Here is a 19,739-nt window from a genome sequence, read left to right as displayed (position 1 = left end):
GCAACTATAGCATTGTACATAACACACACCTTACGCGTCTTCTTTTTATTCTTCTTCTTTCTTTTAACCAAAACGTGCGTTTTTTAAAACAAAAGTCAGTGTTTTCATTTTCTTCCCATTTGAATTCCTCCCGCGAAACCCCTCTACCCTCGCCTGCGCATCACCTTCCTCTGCCCAATGCTACCGGCGATGCCGTCTCTCTGCCTGGCGACACCGAGCGATTCTCCTCCATCTGCCCAAAGCTGCCACTCCCCGGGAAATTATTGAACGGGGCAAACCAGTGAGACAGACCCCGAAGACCACCCATCCTCCGTCGCAAAGCAACCTACCTCACGCTTGACCTTTGCCCAACACCACCCCGAGACATCGTCCCTCTGAACTACAAAGCCAAGCCAATTGATGTAACAACATTCCAACTAAGATACCTGGCTTGAAACTTCCCGATAACTACTAACACCAAAAAGATCCAAAAAAAAAACAAAAAAACCGACGATAAACACTCAAACACAATTCAAGCTTTCATGGCATATCTCCGCATATTAAAGGATTGGTTAAAAGGACCTGTAAATGGAGACTTGGCTGGCTTTGCAGAAACAAGATAGAAGGCCAGATTGTTTTTTCTTTTTTCTTTTTTTGCGCCCAGAGGGTGGGAGAAAAAAAAATTGAGAGAAACCCAACAACGTAGGTCGATGAAAGGCTAGCTTAGAATAGACAGATTGAAAACAATATAAATACAAGCTGGAAGTGGAAGGAAGGGCAATTATCGAGTTCACGTGAGAGACAAAAGGTTTCAAAAGCAGCTTAGTCGTGCAGGCCATAGCCAGTTGAGTGATTTCAAACGAAATAACCGACATTTTTCTTTTATTGGCTTGGAAAATGCAACACAATAAATCACAAAACCAATGTAAACACGCAAATTCCCATGAAAATTTCTTCATTTGCTTCAGGTTACAGGTGTTATCTCGTCGTTCCCAGCATCACCCCGAGACGCCGTCCCTCTGTTCAGCACCACCTCGTGAAGCTCATCCATCTGCCCATCACCGTCCCTCCCCGCGAGCTCATTTAACGCAAACTAACGACACTGTTTTGGAGGAGCTCTGTGGCTCACGGTGAGAAGAAAAATCCTTTGTTTCAGAGAGCAAAAACAGAGCACTCCCTCTAGTGGTTTTCGGAGGCTAGCACGGTGGTTTGCGTGGTCTTTTGCGGCGTGCTTGGCTACTGTTGATGGTGACTAGATGTGGTGCTACGGTTGCACTTGCTGTATGAAATAAACCACTGAAAATAAACCACCTCGTCACACTGAAATAAACTACTGAAATAAGAAGTCCACAAGTTTAGAAGAAACAGATCATACAAAGAGAGAAAAAGAGAAAAAAGAAGATCAGAATCGCTTTAGGTGAGGAGCACAAGCCTAAAAAAAAAAAAGAGTACAAATACAAGAAAAAAACAACACCAAATGAACTGGGTTGAGAGTGGGACGAAACGATGAGAGCGCACGAAACGATGAGGGAGATCTGTTGGTGATATGGAGCAAACGGGTTGGGGGGAGGCTGAAGCTCTATTCAGCGATTTCAAAACATTAATGATATGAAAATGACGGAACATGCAGCTGTGCAACAAGGGACTATTTTGTCATTTATAATATACCACATAGGGTGTGTTTCGGGTGTTCTCAAACAGAGGCTGCTGCCAATATTTATTTTAAAAGCAATACCGAATCGACCAACATCGATTTTTCTCGATTTGAGTTTCAAGATTTCAGCTAGAAATTCAACAAGAAGTTCTGGTTAGTTATGGCCTGTTTCCTCGACTCCTATTTCTCCTAATAATCTCCTAATGGATTACATCAAAAGATCTTTTCTATAACGTACTTTTATCGACTTCACTATGCATGAAATATGAGTCTAAAGCAAATTTCTTCGAATTTTTTTAAAGTTAAAAAATAATATACATTCAACCATTTTCATTATTCTTTATATACCTCTATTTTAAATGAGAGATATTTTATAAAATAACTTATAAAATACTATTATTATACATAAATATCTTCAATTTAAACATAATTATATAAAAAAAACTATAAAAATAATTATACCTGTATATAACTCTTTTAAGTTTTATTTCCACGCACTGTACTGTTGTATTAGGCTCTATTTTTACAAGACAATATTGTCCTTTATTTCCACATCCAGTTAACTTCGTACATTTTGAATATTTTTTCATTTGCATGCAACTTTAAAAGGAAAAAACAAGAAACTATTCTGTGAGCGAAGGGAAAGAAAGAACAAAGTTCCAACCTCTGCAGTATCATGGTTTGGTATTTTATTGGAAAGAGAAGGGTAGGAAAGTCATTTAGTCGCAGAAATTCACTCTCTCTCGCTGCGGTGTGCCTCTCTAATCTTCTTCCTGAACCCTTCGAAACCATCAATTTCCAGTCTTCCACGGTCTTCCGTTAATGGAAAACGGGAATTCCCAGCCTTCCCATGGGCATCAACCCAACGACCGTGTCAAGCTCAACGTCGGTGGCAAGCTCTTCGAGACCACCCAATCAACCATCCTCTCCGGGGGTTCCGAGTCGCTCTTGGCTGTCCTATCGAATCGTCTTGCCCACGACACCGACCCGGTTTTCATAGACCGGGATCCCGAGATCTTCTCAGTCCTCCTCTCCCTTCTCAGATCAAATCGTCTTCCCTCCACAGCTCGCAGATTCTCCAAGCAAGAGCTTACCGATGAGGCAGTCTACTACGGGATCGAGTCGCACCTCAGGTCTGCGATGTCTCCGCCTCCGTTCACCGGTATCGATGCCTCAGTGGTCGCAACCGTCCGCCCCGCCTCTGACGGCCATCCATCTGCGTTCACTGCCGCCTCCGGAGACGGCTCCTTTTGGATAGCCCATGGAGGTCAGATCTCCAGCTATGATTGGAATCTCCTCCATGCCGCGACGATACGGACTCACTTGGATGACATCACATCGATTCGCCGAATCTGGTCCGACATCGCCGCTATAGGATCAGAATCCGCTGCTGGACTCCACTTCTACGACATCTCCAGCGACCGTCTCGTCGGCTCGAATCACTGGACCGATCCCTCCGATCCACGTATTTATAAAGCACGCGTCACGGCGATCGCAGACTCCCCGAGCTCGGTTTTCGCCTCGTTCGATTGTCCGCACAAAGAGAATTCCATCCTCGTGATTGACAAGTCCACGCTCCAGATCGCTTCGCACGTCGGCCGGCAGCCCGGTAACTCGACGAAGAACACCGTCCCCGGGAAGCTGACGTGGCTACCGGAAAAGAGCGTGCTGGTTGCAAGCGCGATCTCGAGCGGGGCGTTCGGGTACTCGGGATACATCAGGTTGTGGGACTCGAGGTCCGGAAAAATGGTTTGGGAAACGAACGAGCCAGGTTCGGGACGGAGCGATAGGTACGGAGACTCGTTCGCTGACGTGGACGCTGACGCGGAAGAGTCGATTCTGTACAAGATATGTTCGAAATCGGGGGATCTGGGAATGGCAGACTTGCGTAATTTAGGGGAGGATCCGTGGGTGTATTTAAAAGACAAGAACCCGAGTATGCGGAAGACGAGCGGGGTGGGCAGTAGCGTAATTCACTGTTATGGGAAGCAAGTGTTTGTGGGAAGAGAGGGAAGTGTAGAGGTATGGTCGAGAGTGGAAGGAGTAGAAAAGGAGAAGGAAGAATGGGAGGGTTTATACAGGAGGAATTACGTGGACAAGGTGGAGGACTCGGAGAGAGGGATAATAAAGAGAATTGAAGGTGGTGGGAACAGATTGTTCGTTAGTAGAGAAGATGCGGAAGGTATTGAGGTGTGGGAAACCTCTCATTCTTCTAATTGTGTTTCAGTTTTGTAACATTATTATTATTATTATTATATAATATGGAATGGGAATAATTCATATTTTATTTGCAATTTCCATTTTATTTGTAATTTACGTTTTTTACATTTTCTATTTGTTCTTTTTTTGTGTGGAGTTTGACCCTGTAGTCAACGGTTAGACGGAATGATCTGAGTGAGGAATCTGCTAAGGAGACAATCCCATGCATTTTCGCTTCTTCCATAGTATTTCTTTCTGATTACCTTTGTGCATGGTGAAAACCTTGAATAAGTGTCTGCTTACAGGTTGCAATGCGTAATTGCATCTCTATCGCTCAAGATACTATTTACTTTTCACCAATGCCGCATCTGGAGTGGGAGCTGTAATGGAATTAGAAATGGAGAAATGATTTGTGCAGTCGGCAAATACAGTCGGCGTGCAGTCGCTTTAAAAAAAATAAATTAATATAGGATCTATATGAAAAAAAAAATTATTTTTATAACTTTTTTTTATTCATTCTGTATAACCATGAAAAAAAAAATATTTTTATAATTTTTTTTATTTATTTTGTACAGCCGACTGCATGCCGACTGCGTCTAGCAAAGCCCAACCCACGACTTCACCTCACCTCTCCCGAATTTTAAACCCAAAATCTAGAACGGTAACGCACCGGTGCGGTAGGTGGTACTGTTTAGTCACAAAGAATTTTCATTTCAAACACAAAATTCTCATTTCATCATTACAACTTTCTTAAATCTCCATATAAAATATAATAAACAATTTAACTTTTTTTCTACTTTTTTAAATTCTAAAACAATAATAATAATAAAATATAATATTTTAATATTTAATTTTAAAACTCAAAATTCTCATATGAGAAATCTCAGTAGCCAAGCATAACCTTAAAGCTCTATGCTCTCATTATTCTCTCTTCCACAAAACCCTCATTCCAGCTACTACTGTCCACATTAGCGATGTGAGTTCTCTATTTGAATAATGCATTTGATGAGCTCCAATCTCATTCCTCCTCTTTCTCATGGTCTAATTTGGAGTCGCTGGAGTCACGGGAACAAACTCTCCATGCCACTGAGTCTCCAGCCAAACTCCACAATATACCCATCTTCTATACAAAAGAAAAAAAATAGTTACTTGACTCGCACAAAGGGGTTCAAAAAAATTTCTAACTTTTCCTAAGAAAGAATCATAGTTACACTCACATAATCTTAACCCAACCAAACTGTGTGTTTACCCCCATCGAACTAGATACAAGTAGTGCTTGTCTTTAAGACATAGCTTCTCTAGTGTTTTTTTCCCTTTGATTTTTAATAATTTATCTAGCATAATTTTTATAAGGATAGGGGAGATGTTTAGCGTGAATTTTGTTAAGCACACTATGTGGTTGTGCTCTGTCATGGAAGCTTTGGCAATGGAGACTGTTTTTTCTACCAGAAAGTCTCTCGTTTGCCTTCTAGTATAGCTTGTGTAAGTTTTTTTTTTTTTGGCTTGTTTCCACAATTTTTTTTTCTCTAATATATTTCTCTGTTTGTGTTCCTTTCCTCTTAACAGATAATTCTTTTATTCAACTTAAGCTTTTATCCATTTGTTCTGCTTTTAAAGTTCTCTTATTTTTTTCCTTTCAGATTTTCGTATGATTTTGTGAGTATAAAATGTTGTTCTAACTTTCTTTCCTGGTTGAGTATGTAATAGGTTTTTATATTTAGTTTTGATTCATTTGTTCTGGCTATAATGGGATTGCCTGAATTATTTATGATATAAAACCTTAACTTACTTAAGAAGGTGTTTGGGTTATTTCCTAAATGTTGGAAGTATTTAATGTGTTAGCTTTATTATTTTCTTCTTTTCTATATATAATTCTATAATACAATTTTGTATGTATATAATTCTAATCATATCGAACCATTCTAATTTCATAATATGTGCTAATGGTTATAGAATCTTTCTATTATTGATCTGCTTAATAGGCCACAATGATTTTTGTTTTTAGTTGAGTTAAGCATAGGCTACCTTATCTCCCCTATGCCAAATCCACAAATTGTGTCTAATGAAAATCACCGATCACTACCACAAGCCAACGATGACCTCCAAGCCCAACTCTCTTATCCCCCTTTTCTAGACTAAAATTCATCATTATGCAGCTCCAATCTCGATGTCCGACTCAGCACAAAGGCAGTACAAGAGGGTATCGCGTAATAATTAAGAATAAAAATTTCTAAATTGTTTCCTTAGGAAAAATTGCTTAAAATAAAATTCGTGTAAATGGCAAAAATATTTACAGAGGAAAAATAAAAGTGGTATTATGTGTAATAAATAAAAGAGTACAACAGAATTAAAAAGGACATTAGTCGTGAACAGTTTAATATATAATATGTGAATTGCTTTATCATAATGCTATTGGATAAAAAATAAATTTATAAATTAATATTGTTGCCCAGATGACTAACACAAGAGGGGAGGTGAATTGAGTTGTATTAAAAAAATAACAATTATAAATCAAATATATAATATAAAATATAAAAAAAAATATGAAATAACAATAAATATAAAGAGTAAGGATAAGAGAGAAGTAAACTCAGTATGTTAACGAGGTTCGGTCCCACTGCCTACGTCCTCGCCTCAAGCTACCCCTTGAGGATTCCCAAATTCACTATTCAACCTCCTTCAAGTGGAGATAGAAACCTATTACACTTTTGAACAACACCGCTACAAAGGATCCGTGTAGAACACCCTCTACATTTGCAATCACCTTACACGTGGTGATTCAACTATTCCCCGTGTAGAATACTTTCTACACGCACAAGGGTTATACACACCATTTTTCTGATATAAAAGCTGATAGTGGGTAGGTTATCAGAAAATACTCCTCAATGAGTGAAATAAGAACAATACAGCGCAAACTATATCTCTCAAAATGAACAAGGATTAATACTCAATGCTTAGAGAAGAGAGAATGAAAGCTTTGAATGAATGTTGTATGCTCTTGGTGTTGTAAATGTGAAGCTCTCAAATGATCTATTTATAGGCATATGAGACTTTATATTCAAATTTAAAAAGATTCACATGTTAAAGACAACATCATTTATTTTTTCAAAAAAATTCAAATAAAAAGTTCTTCTTTTTCAATTGTCAAAGACAACATCATTCACTTTTTAAAAAAAATCAAACCTAATCTTTTACTTTTGGCATATGAAAAAATGAGCACACTTTCCTTTTCAAAAAAATTCAAACCTAATCTTTTACTTTTTGCATATGACAAAATGAGCACATTTTACTTTTCAAATTTTTCAAACAAAATCATTTACCTTTTGTATAAGTCCAAAAAAGTATCAATCACTTTTGAAAATATTCAAATAAAACATGCACATGTGAAAGATGACAATCAATCATCTTTAATATTTTCAAAGTTCAACCCTTTAATCAAGGCATGCACATACAAAAGATGACAATCAATCATCTTTCAAAATTTTCAAATTTAATTTTCAAAAATATTCATGCACATGTGAAAAATGTATTTTAATGCTTTATGATAAAATATTAATTTTGAGCATTAATTCTAATTTTGAATTTTAAGAGATTTACAACATTACTCTATGACTTTAATGTGAACTTGTTTCTTTCTTGCTCGTACTTGGTTCTTTGATGTGCTTGATTCCATTGTGTGAACAACTTGAGCTTGAAACTCCTTTATTCTTTGAATTCATTTGTTATTATCAAAATCCATGTGTAGATTTATAATCACATGAAACTTGAAACCTTGGGTTCAACAAACATAACTTAATGTGATATGATAGAATTATTTTATGGTAAATAATTTTTTAAAATCTAATGTATTACATCAAATTGTGAGTTTAATTTTGTTAAACCCTTCCATGGATCTAGCACCTTTTATATATTATTCTCTCCTTTTATTCAAGTCTTATTATGCTGATATGTCATTGTCATTCATTCTTTAAAATTTTTATTTTAAAAAATAAGAACTGATTTAATAATGGATTGGTGATATTATCACATTATTTTTGTGTAATGAAGTGAGATAAAAATATGATATAAAGTATAACATATCCATTCTTGTGATATTAATATCTCAATACAGACTTGTTCTATTATTGTTAGTTTCTCCTATTTTATGAGTTTTGGTATTAATATATTTCCAGAATGATCTGATTTGAGAAATGTTTTAACACTTTGTATATAGCTGTTTGGATTTCCATAATTATCTGTTTGGATTGAAAAGTATCTAATATCATCTCATTTTATTATTATAATTTTTTCAAATTTTCACACAAAATATAATAAAAAAATCAACTTTTTCAAATCTCAATTCAACATTTTCAAATCTCAAAACACTAATAATATTAAAAAAAATAATATTATAATAATATTTTATTTAAATTTTATCTTTTATCTAAAACCATCTCATCTTATTTCTGAATCCAAACTAGGAAACTGAACTCCTACTTGAATCTAATTTCCTTCCTATGATTAATTGGGTTAATAGCGAATCTCACCCCTTGGCATTATCATGGTTTGTGGGAAGATATATTACAGCTTAAGAACTATTTTCCTTTCACTATAAAACATGTTTACATAGAAACCAAAAGTTTGGCGGGAAGTCTCGCCTTTTTTAAAGCTACGGGAAATATGGTAAGTTTGTCATCTCTTTTAGAACTTCATAAACATATAATGGTTGGTATTTTTGTTATGGATTAAAGAGACACATAGTTGCTCAATAAAAAGCCAGAATGAAGAGACGAAGAATGGAGAATATTTTGGTTTTCACTGTGTTTTCCATGCTTACATTTGAACATATTCACAATATATTTATAGACTACAGTAGCCAATGAGAGGCTGTTATGTTAAATAGAAAGAAGAAATTGAGAATATTCTTGTGAGGCAAAGACTGTTATTTTGCTGCGTTGTGGTCCTCAGCTGAGTTAGATTGTTGAGTAATCATTTCAGAAGCATTTTTTGTATGTGCATCATGTGCTAAGTCATGTGCCTTAATCCCCTCGATTCAAGTGTCACAGGTTGAATGGTGAGGCTTGAACGGATAGCAAAGAATTTTGCAGCAAAGAGAGGTTTGGTGAGAATGTCTGCAATTTGATCCTTGTTGGAGACAAAAGACATTTGTAATGTTTTGGTAGCAACACGCTCACGTACAAAGTGATAGTCCAACTCCACATGTTTGGTTCTTAAGTGTAGGACTGAATTTACTGATATGTAGCCCTTATGTTATCAAACCACAGAATAGGTGGATGAGGAAGAAAAATCCCAAGTTCCTTTAACAAAGACTGTAACCAGATAACTTCACAAGTGATGTTTGCCACAGCTTTGTACTCTGCTTCTGTAGAGGAGCGAGCAATGGTGGGCTGTTTCTTTGAACCTCAGGAAATTAAATGAGAACCATAATATACACAGAAACCTTTGGTGGATTTCCGGTCATCCGAGCAACCATCCCAGTCAGCATCAGAGAAAGCAGTAAGATTGGGTGAAGAAGAAGATGAAAAATACAAGCCATAATGAGCAGTAAGGCATAGATAACGCAAGATGTGTTTAATGGCCTACCAGTGAGGAGTGCGAGGAAAATGCATAAACTAATAGACACGATTTACAGCAAAAGAAATATCAGGCCTTGCGAAAACTAGACATTGAAGACTGCCCATAACACTGTGATAGAGTTGTGGGTCTTCAAATGTTGTGCCATCAAGATCTGATAATTTTACTGTATTGGACATAGGTATTGAAATTGGTTTTGAACATTACATATTGGTGTGTTTTAATAACTCATGAATGTATTAGGTTTGACTCATAAACAGACTAGCGGATTGATGAGTGACTTCAACACTTCAAAAATAATGGAGACGAACTAAATCCTAGAGTGGAAAAGATAAACGTAAAGCAGAAATAAACTCAGTAAGAAGAAAAGAATTCGACCCAGTGACGATGATGTCGTCAACATAGATTAACACATATATACAACCAGATGAACTAGAATAAATGAAAAGTGAGGAATCTGACCGTGACCCTTGAAAGCCTAACGATGACAAAACCTTATGGTTGCTGCATATAGACGTCCTCCTCTAGGTCCCCGTGTAGGAATGTGTTTTGCACATCAAGTTGATGAAGTGACCACTTGTTTTGAATAGCGATGGACACAAGGAGATGGATAGTAGCAGGCTTTACCATTGGACTAAAGGTTTCAGTGTAGTCCAAGCCAGCTTGCTGATGGAATCCATTAACCACAAGACGAGCCTTGTGACTTTCCAGGGATCCATCAGCATGCCGCTTGGTCTTAAGTACCCATTTAGCCCCTAGAATAGTTTGGTTGAGTGGTGGTGGAACAAGGACCTAGGTCCGATTATGAAGGAGGGCATGAAATTCTAAAGCCATCACGTCGCGCTACTCAGCGTACCTAGAGGCCTCTACGTAAGACGATGGTTCCTCAAGAATGGGAGTGGTGGCAAAAATGTTGAGAAAGACGTGTGACTTCGGTTTGGGCCATGGTATAGTACCGTTGGTGCGAAGAAGAGGACGAGTAGTGTTGGGTTTGGAGTGGGTGACCATAGGGTGATGTGGAGGAGGGCGAGGTGGGGTTGGATTGGATGATGAGGCTAGGGAAGAAGGAGAAGGCAGCGGGCTAGGGTTTCTGTCTAACGAAGGGGAGATTTGTGAAGGTGAAGGAGATGAAGTCTTTGTAAGTGAGGAGACCAATGGGTTAGAGATAAGAGACGGATGGGCTGGGCAAAGGGGCTGAGATTGAGAGATAGTGGGCCAAACAAGGGGTGATAAAAGGGAAATGGGCCTGAGATAAGGCCAATATGCATAACCAAATGTCCGAAAAAATGTATAATTTGGAACTTGGTGAAAAAGAACTTGAAAGGGAGAAATATTTTCTAAAACTGGAGTAGACATGCGATTTATGAGTAATATAGCTGTATGGAATGTCTCATTCCAATATTTTGATGGAACTGAAGCATGGGCTAAAAGTGAGAGGCCCGTTTCCACTATGTGGTGGTGACGGCGCTCAATACTACCATTTTGAGCATGTGATTAAGGGCATATGATACGATGAGAAATTCCAATGGTTTGCAACAAATTATGTATAGGCCGAAAGTCATCGCCCCAGTCGGATTGTATGGGAATAATATTGGTTGAAAAGGTGTTGCGCACATAATGTAAAATAGGTAAGATTATTGTAGAAACATTAGACTTAGTGCAAAGGGGAAAACATTAGACTTTGTAAAATCATCAACTATGGCTAAATAAAAACGATGACCCAAGGTGGACAACATAGGCCCTGGTCCTATACATCAAAGAACAACAATTCAAAAGGATTGGTGGAGCGAGATGAAGGTGGTGGATATGGGAAAAAATGAGACTTCTCTTGTGCATAGGCAGAGCAAAACAATGGAGCAGCACAAGAGGTGATTGGAAGCTAAAATTTATTAATAGTAAAAGTTGTAGTACGTGAGGATGGATGACCAAGACGTGAGTGCCAAACATCGGAGGAGGTTCGTTCACCAATATAAGTCATGGGAGTGATAGGAATGAGGGGAGAAGACTCAAGAACAGTGGGAAGAACATAAAGGCCATTCCTAACGGGTCCCCAAAGTAGCACCGCCTGATAATGTAGATCCTTCATACAGAAACCAGAGGAGTTAAACTCAAAAGAGACATTATTATCTAAACAAAATCGACGTATAAACAACAAATTACGAGTAATTAAGGGAACATGTAAAAGTTTACGAAGAAGGAAATTGCCATTGGGAGTCTGAATCTAAGTTGTTTCAGTGTGCTGAATCGGAAGGGAATAACCATCCCCAATGCTGACTTAATCAGTGCCAATATATGAAGTGAAATCCAAGTTGAGGTTTGAGAAATCAGCAGTAAAGTGATTCGTCATTACTGTATCTGAAAATAAGCAATTCTTGGAAGGAACTGAGGGTGGTAAAGCTGTATAATGAGCCATAAGAGAGGGAGGGGTAGGGGTTTTATAAGATTGATCCAGCTGGTGATAACACTGTAAGGTCGTATGGCCAGTTTTAGAGCAGATTTGACACACTAGTCGGGAAGTAGGAGTGAAGGAGGAAGAAGGGCCAGGAGAGCTACGTGCAGCACCTCGACCACGACGAGAGTTCCGCCCATGACCCCTATTAAAGGAAGAGGTAGTGGGCTTGAAGGTAGCTATGTTTGTAATGAGGGGAGTGCCCGAGAGGAGGGACTTGGTCTGGTGAGCAAGCCTGGACTCATGATTAAGTAAGTAGCTATAGATCTGAGAGGAGCTTAAGGGTTCAGGACGAGTGGTCAGAGATGTAACAAGAGACTCATAATTGAATCCTAAATCAGCTAAAAGGTAAACCGTAAATTCAGAATGGGAGAGTGGTTGACCAGCTGCACTAAAAGAAGATGCAAGAGACTTGAATTTATGAAAATATTCAGTGATTGACTTAGACCCTTTTTTCAGTGTTGCTAATTGAAGCCGAGTTTGCATTATATGGGCTGATGATTGAGCTGAGAAAAGGTTGTGTAACGTGTCCCAAATGTCATGAGAAGTAGTGCATTCAAGAACTTGTGCCAAAATCGTGTCTGTGAGTGAGGAATTTAGAGTGGAAATTATGAGCTGATCTTGCAGCACCCAACTGGATTATGTAGGGTTAGGAGCACCATCCACAATGGGTGGAGGCTTAGGAATCGAGCCATCAATATACCCATCAAGTTAATGGCCTTTAAGAAAATGGAGAATTTGAGCTTTCCATAGCAAATAGTTGTCTATGGAAAGCTTCACAGTGAGAAAATGCGAAGCAGAGTTGAGAGTAGCAGGAGTGACAGTAGATTTAGTCTTATCGGCTTCCATGATGAAGGAAGGAAAGACTAACAATTAAAAAAAAAAAAGACGTTAGTCCTTTAGAGCTCTGGTGCCATAAAGAGATACACAGTTGCTCGATAAAAAGCCACAATGAAGAGACGAAGAATGGAGAATACTCTAGTTTTCACTATGTTTTCCATGCTTACATTTGAACAGATTCACAATATATTTATAGACTACAGTAACCAATGAGAGGCTGTTATGTAAAACAGAAAGAAGAAATCGAGAATATTCTTGCGAGGTAGAGATTGTTATTCTGCTGCGTTGTGGTCCTTAGCTGAGTTAGACTATTGAGTAACCCTTCCAGAAGCATTTTCTGTATGTGCATCACGTGCTAAGTCATGTGCCTTAATATGGATCATGTGCGTATTCCCTCATTTTGGCATTAACTTAGAAAATGCAGTAGAAGATATCAACTTGGAAGAAAGCTAGCTAGGAAGAAGATGTGCAAGCGGATTTGGTGATTCCAGGACATGATGTGAGCAATACGTTCTGATTCTGATCGAAAGTGGAATTGAAAGATGTTTGGGGACAATTGTAGGATGGGTAAGTTATGGTCGGATAAATTAATGCAACGTCCAATTCTCAGTGATTGGTACCTTTGACACTTCGAACAATTCCTTAATGATTGGTACCTTTGACACTTCGAACAATTCCTTAATTCATAATTAATGGTGTCATGATTCATGTTGGATGGGATTAAGGCGCGAGAGCTGGGCCGTCATGCATGACTTCTATTCAAAGGCCATTGGCCGAATGGTTAGATTGTTTATGCCTCGTTGTCTTATCCTCAAAGTTTCAAACTACAATAATTATGGTTTCACATGTGAAAGCACAATTCTTCACGTAAGAAATATATATATATATATATATAAAATAAAATAAAAGATTTACAGTTATAAAGTATATAAGTAATGTATATATATATTTTTTTAAAATAATGAGTAATTAAGACCTAATGAAAAATAAATAATTTTTTTAATAGTTGATCTTATTTTTTTCAAAACGATTAAACAATACTTATGCCTTCTACGACTGTATGTATCATTATTCATATAATAAATTTCTACAATTAGATATCAAACACGTGTATGATTGTGGGCATACACACGTGCATATAATGCGAATGGTCAACCTACATGCATATACTTCAACGTACGTTAAGTATGGCACTGTCATCTCGAGAACATAGATTTTAGAGGGGAGAATCTCCGGTAGGTCACCTTCCCCGCTAGTTTAATGCTGTTCAGACCAATCCATGACAACCACCATGGATTTGTTTATTCTTTCTGAAGCCTGCAATTGCTTGCAGTAAGATAGTTTTTTAAGAGCCGCATCAGACGGTCACTCTTAGGAGCATGATAGTAATTTTTGTACGTTATGAAATATGGTTCAAGTTCCTCGAAGATGCATGCGATCGAGTAACCGTATAGCAATATAACAAATCTATTAAATTTTGGTTTACAAGGTGGTACTTAATTTGTGTATGAATCTAGATTCGTACAAGCATATGAAAAAGATAAAAGACAAAATTTTGCCACATCTTAAGGATAAAAAATCAGCTTGATCAATATATATCAAATTTAATGGCAATCCCACTTGTCTGTTCTTATTTCCTTTTTTATTTTGTTTTTTCTCGGGAATAGTTTCTCATTGATTTCAGCCGGGGTTCGGGTTGAAATTGATCAATTTGTAAAATACATTGGAAAATATTGTCGAATTGAGTAGAGATAAAAAAAAATTCATTAAGACTTGCCATTAAGTGGAGTACTACTTATAAGTTATTATATATATAAATATAAATATATATGAAAAAATCTAGTTGTAAGCACAACTGCGTATTAATATGTATACCAATCTAATATGATTAGTCAAAAAGTAAATTTTATTGAAAACAGTACTAATTTAAAATTTGAATATGAAGTAATCAGTATTTGTACATAAATTAGTACACAGTTTTACTTATACGTAGCCAAACTCAATATATATATATCAATGACTTCATTATGGGATAGTCTTTCATAATCCAAAAGTATAGCTGGCTGAACCAAGCTCAGAGTCTCCCATCTCCCATCTGCATATATCCTTAATTTCTTTGTAAGAAATCCCAACAATCTCAAATGTACAGCTCTGAACTTCCCCAGAAGGCCCTTCAAATCGCGGAAGATGACAAGTTCTTCTCTAGGCTTTTATCCAAAGAGAGCTCTGCGGCTAACCTGTTAAGGAAACTATGCCTTGATTCAAGGCTTCATATCTTCTAGCTTAATTCTAGGAATTATATTGTACAAATTGATAATTGATTCTAGTTTCCTATTTTGTAATTAACCGTTATGCACATATTGAATATATATAGAAGTATACTCACCACGATTGAGGTGTGGTGGTTTTTGATCAAACCTTCATATGGTATCACGAGCCTCTCGGATTCTCATCCTCTGATTTTTCCCATGGCTGCCGAATCCAACCCCACCCTTCTTCCCTTCAACACCATGATTCACATGGTTACTATCAAGCTTTCTTCCTCAAATTACCTCCTGTGGAAGAGCCAATTACTCCCTCTCCTTGAAAGTCAAGATTTGTTAGGCCATGTGGATGGCACTCTTGACCCTCCTCCACCGTTTGATCCCCCAACTTCTCAGACACCCAACCTCAAACACCTGGCGTGGAAGCAAACTGACCAACGCCTCTTGAGCCTCCTGCTCTCGTCCCTCACCGAAGAAGTTATGGCTGAGGTTGTGGGACTTTCTACCTCACGTGCCGCTTGGCTTGCACTGGAAAATTCCTTCAGCCATCGCTCCAAAGCAAGAGAACTTCGTCTCAAAGACGATTTACAGTTGATGAAACGCGGCACCCGTACGGTTTCTGAGTATGCCCGGACCTTCAAATCTCTTTGTGATCAGCTGCATGCCATCGGACGGCCGGTTGATGGCACTGATAAATCCCACTGGTTTCTCCGGGGTCTTGGGTCCGATTTCACTAGCTTTTCCACCGCTCAAATGGCCCAAACACCCCTGCCCTGTTTTGCCGATCTTGTCTCCAAAGCTGAGAGTTTTGAACTCTTCCAAAAGTCCCTTGAACAATCGGCTCCTCCTTCCTCTGCTGCCTTCACCGCCACCATCCATGGTGGCCACAATCGGCCAAACCAAAGAAATTCCTCATCCCGTCCGCAACAGAGCACTCGGACTGGATCTGGAAATTTTTCCTCCCATCGTGGTAACGGGCAGCCGAATCCACGCCATCGCTCCAGTCAGCCACGCCGTCCACCACGGTGTCAAATCTGCCGGCAGGAGGGCCACTATGCCGACCGGTGCCATCAACGTTATGCTCGGGATGACACTGCACGGGGTGAGACTGCAGCTCACCTTGCCGAGGCCTTTAATGCCTCTTGTGGGCTTAATGGGCCCGAACCAAGTGACTGGTACTTGGATACTGGGGCTTCGGCCCACATGACCTCAGACTCCTCCATTTTGGCCCAGTCAAGTAACTACACGGGTAAGGATTGTGTAATTGTAGGGAATGGTGCTTCCCTTCCCATTACTCATACCGGTACCATCTCTCCTCTTCCCAACCTTCATTTATTAGATGTTTTAGTTGTTCCTCGTCTCACTAAAAATCTCCTTTCAATTAGTAAATTAACATCTGATTTTCCTCTCTCTGTTATATTTACTAATAATTCCTTCTCCGTCCAGAATCGTCACACGGGAAGGGTGGTGGCAACCGGTAAACGTGATGGTGGCTTATATGTGCTGGAGCGTGGCAACTCTGCTTTTATTTCTGTTCTTAAAAATAAAGCCCTTCATGCATCTTATGATTTATGGCATGCTCGTCTTGGTCATGTAAACCATTCCGTTATTTCTATTTTGAATAAAAAAGGTCATCTTCACCTTACATCTTTATTGCCTTCCCCAAAATTGTGCGATACATGCCAACTTGCCAAAAATCATCGCTTACCATATACTCGGAATGAACGTAGGTCCTCTCATGTCTTGGATCTTATTCATTGCGACATTTGGGGCCCTTCCCCCGTCAAATCAAATTTGGGCTTTATTTATTATGTTATCTTCATTGATGATCATTCTCGTTTCACTTGGCTTTATCCCTTAAAATTAAAATCTGATTTTTATGATATTTTTCTTCAATTCCAAAAATTCGTTGAAAATCAACATTTCACCCGCATCAAAATTTTTCAGAGTGATGGTGGTGCTGAATTTACCAGCAATCGCTTTACTATGCATCTTCGCACCTTTGGCATTCACTATCAACTCTCATGCCCTTATACACCCGCTCAAAATGGTCGTGCTGAACGGAAACATCGTCATGTAACTGAGACTGGTCTAGCCCTCCTTTTTCACTCTCATCTTTCTACTCGCTTCTGGGTTGACGCCTTCAGCACTGCAGCCTACATTATCAACCGCTTGCCCGCCTCGCTTCTTGACGGTAAGTCTCCCTTTGAGCTTCTCTATGGTTCTCCACCTAATTATGAGAATTTTCATCCTTTTGGTTGTCGTGTTTACCCTTGTTTACGTGATTATATGCCTAACAAATTTTCTCCTCGTAGCATCCCTTGCATTTTTTTGGGTTATAGCTCTTCATATAAGGGATTTCGCTGTCTTGACACCTCTACCTCTAGGCTCTATATCACACGACATGCTCAGTTTGATGAAACCTTTTTTCCCTCTCACTCTAGCTCTCATGCTCAGCCCATATCATCCCTTAATTTTTCTAATTTTCTTGAACCAAATTCTCTTATTACTGATCCTTTGCCTTCCTCCCCTCTGCATCATTCCTCACATATTACTCCATCCGGATCTAACCCCTGTGTTATTTGTACTGACCCCGTGGCTGAGTCCTTGCAGGTTCCTCCTTCTCTTGCAGGTTCCTCTTCACCAGTTCCGGAGCCTAGTCTGCCTCCTGTTACGACTACCATTGATTCTTCTATTCCGGCACTTCCGTTGGGCTCCCACCCGATGGTCACCCGAGCCAAGGCTGGTATTTTTAAGACTCGTCATCCTGCAGATCTCAGTGTTCTGGGCTCCTCTGGCCTTCTTCATGCCCTCCTTGCCTCTACTGAGCCTAAAGGCTTTAAATCTGCTGCCAAAAATCCTGCTTGGCTTGCTGCCATGGATGACGAAGTTCGTGCCCTGCAGAACAACCGTACATGGATCTTGGTCCCTCGGCCTTCTCACACCAACATTGTAGGTTCCAAATGGGTGTTCCGGACTAAGTATCTACCTGATGGATCTATTGAGCGCCTCAAGGCCCGTCTTGTTGCCAAAGGCTACACTCAGGTACCTGGACTTGACTACACTGACACTTTTAGTCCTGTTATCAAGGCCACTACTGTTCGTGTTGTGCTTTCTCTTGCTGTTACCAATCGATGGCCTCTTCGTCAACTGGACGTTAAGAATGCTTTTCTCAATGGTAATCTCACTAAAACGGTTTATATGGAGCAACCTCCCGGGTATGTTGATCCTCGCTACCCTGATCATGTTTGTCAGTTGCAAAAAGCTCTCTATGGCCTCAAGCAAGCTCCTCGTGCATGGTTTCAGCGCTTCAGTACCTTTCTCATTACACTTGGTTTTTCTTGCAGTCATGCTGATACTTCTCTGTTTGTGTTTTATCAGCATTCAGACATTATTTATCTGCTACTTTATGTTGATGACATTATTATTACTGGCAACAACTCATCTCTTCTTGACAGCTTTACTCGCAAGCTCAATTCCGAGTTTGCTACCAAAGATCTGGGTTCTCTTAGCTATTTTCTTGGTTTGGAAGCCACCGCCATTAATGATGGTCTTTTTATCAGTCAACTGAAGTATGCACGGGACATCCTTACTCGGGCTCAGTTGCTTGATAGCAAGCCCGTTCCCACTCCCATGGTGGTCTCCCACCACTTGACTGGCACTGGTTCCCCTTTCTCGGATCCTACTCTCTACAGATCTCTTGTTGGTGCCCTCCAGTATTTGACCATTACCCGGCCTGACATTGCTCATGCTGTCAACTCTGTCAGTCAGTTTTTGCATGCTCCTACTACAGATCATTTCCTTGCAGTCAAGCGCATTCTTCGTTATGTCAAGGGCACTCTTCACTTTGGTCTTACTTTTCGCCCTTCTAATGCTCCCGGTGCCTTGGTTGCTTACTCTGATGCTGACTGGGCTGGTTGTCCTGACACTCGTCGCTCTACCTACGGTTATTCTGTTTATCTTGGCGACAATTTGATTTCTTGGAGTGCTAAGAAGCAACCTACTGTCTCTCGTTCTAGCTGTGAATCTGAATATCGTGCTCTCGCGACTACTGCAGCTGAACTTCTCTGGCTCATGCATCTTCTTCAGGATCTTCGAGTTTCTTTATCACACAAGCCCCTTCTGTTATGTGACAACAAAAGTGCTCTCTTCTTAAGCTCTAATCCTGTCTCTCACAACCGAGCTAAGCATGTTGAACTTGATTATCATTTCCTTCGGGAACTTGTTGTCGCTGGCAAACTTCGGACTCAGTATGTGCCCTCTCATCTACAGGTTGCTGATCTCTTCACCAAAAGTGTCCCTCGCCCTCTCTTTGAATTTTTTCGCTCCAAGCTTCATGTCTGCTCCAATCCGACGCTCAGCTTGCGGGGGGGTGTTAAGGAAACTATGCCTTGATTCAAGGCTTCATATCTTCTAGCTTAATTCTAGGAATTATATTGTACAAATTGATAATTGATTCTAGTTTCCTATTTTGTAATTAACCGTTATGCACATATTGAATATATATAGAAGTATACTCACCACGATTGAGGTGTGGTGGTTTTTGATCAAACCTTCATATAACCCTTCTCTCAGGGTACGTATTATGGAGGAATATCTGGTGCTGTTCTATTCATGTGGGAGTCTCGGCCTAGAACTCCTAAACATACCTTTTCTCACACTACTCTAGTACCACCTCTTACTCCGCCTCCCTCTTATTATTCCAATTCTAGGAAAAAATCCATCAAAAAGCGCTCAAGATCCAATCTCTTACATGGTATATTCCCAAAAATCAGTCTTA

The 19,739-nt window shown here is 39.4% G+C and overlaps 1 protein-coding gene across 1 annotated transcript; it reads left to right on the top strand.

Moving 5' to 3' along the window:
• The first annotated feature begins 2,167 nt into the window (after positions 1 to 2,167).
• Positions 2,168 to 3,927, top strand: LOC122277214 (protein ENDOPLASMIC RETICULUM-ARRESTED PEN3). The gene has a single exon (XM_043087140.1). It carries the CDS (start codon positions 2,456 to 2,458, stop codon positions 3,866 to 3,868), a length of 1,413 nt encoding a protein of 470 aa, XP_042943074.1. The 5' UTR covers positions 2,168 to 2,455; the 3' UTR covers positions 3,869 to 3,927.
• The last annotated feature ends 15,812 nt before the right edge of the window (positions 3,928 to 19,739 follow it).

This window comes from Carya illinoinensis, chromosome 9 (genome assembly GCF_018687715.1).
Source record: "Carya illinoinensis cultivar Pawnee chromosome 9, C.illinoinensisPawnee_v1, whole genome shotgun sequence".
Classification (NCBI taxonomy): domain Eukaryota; kingdom Viridiplantae; phylum Streptophyta; class Magnoliopsida; order Fagales; family Juglandaceae; genus Carya; species Carya illinoinensis.
This window is presented reverse-complemented; position numbering and strand designations above follow the sequence as displayed.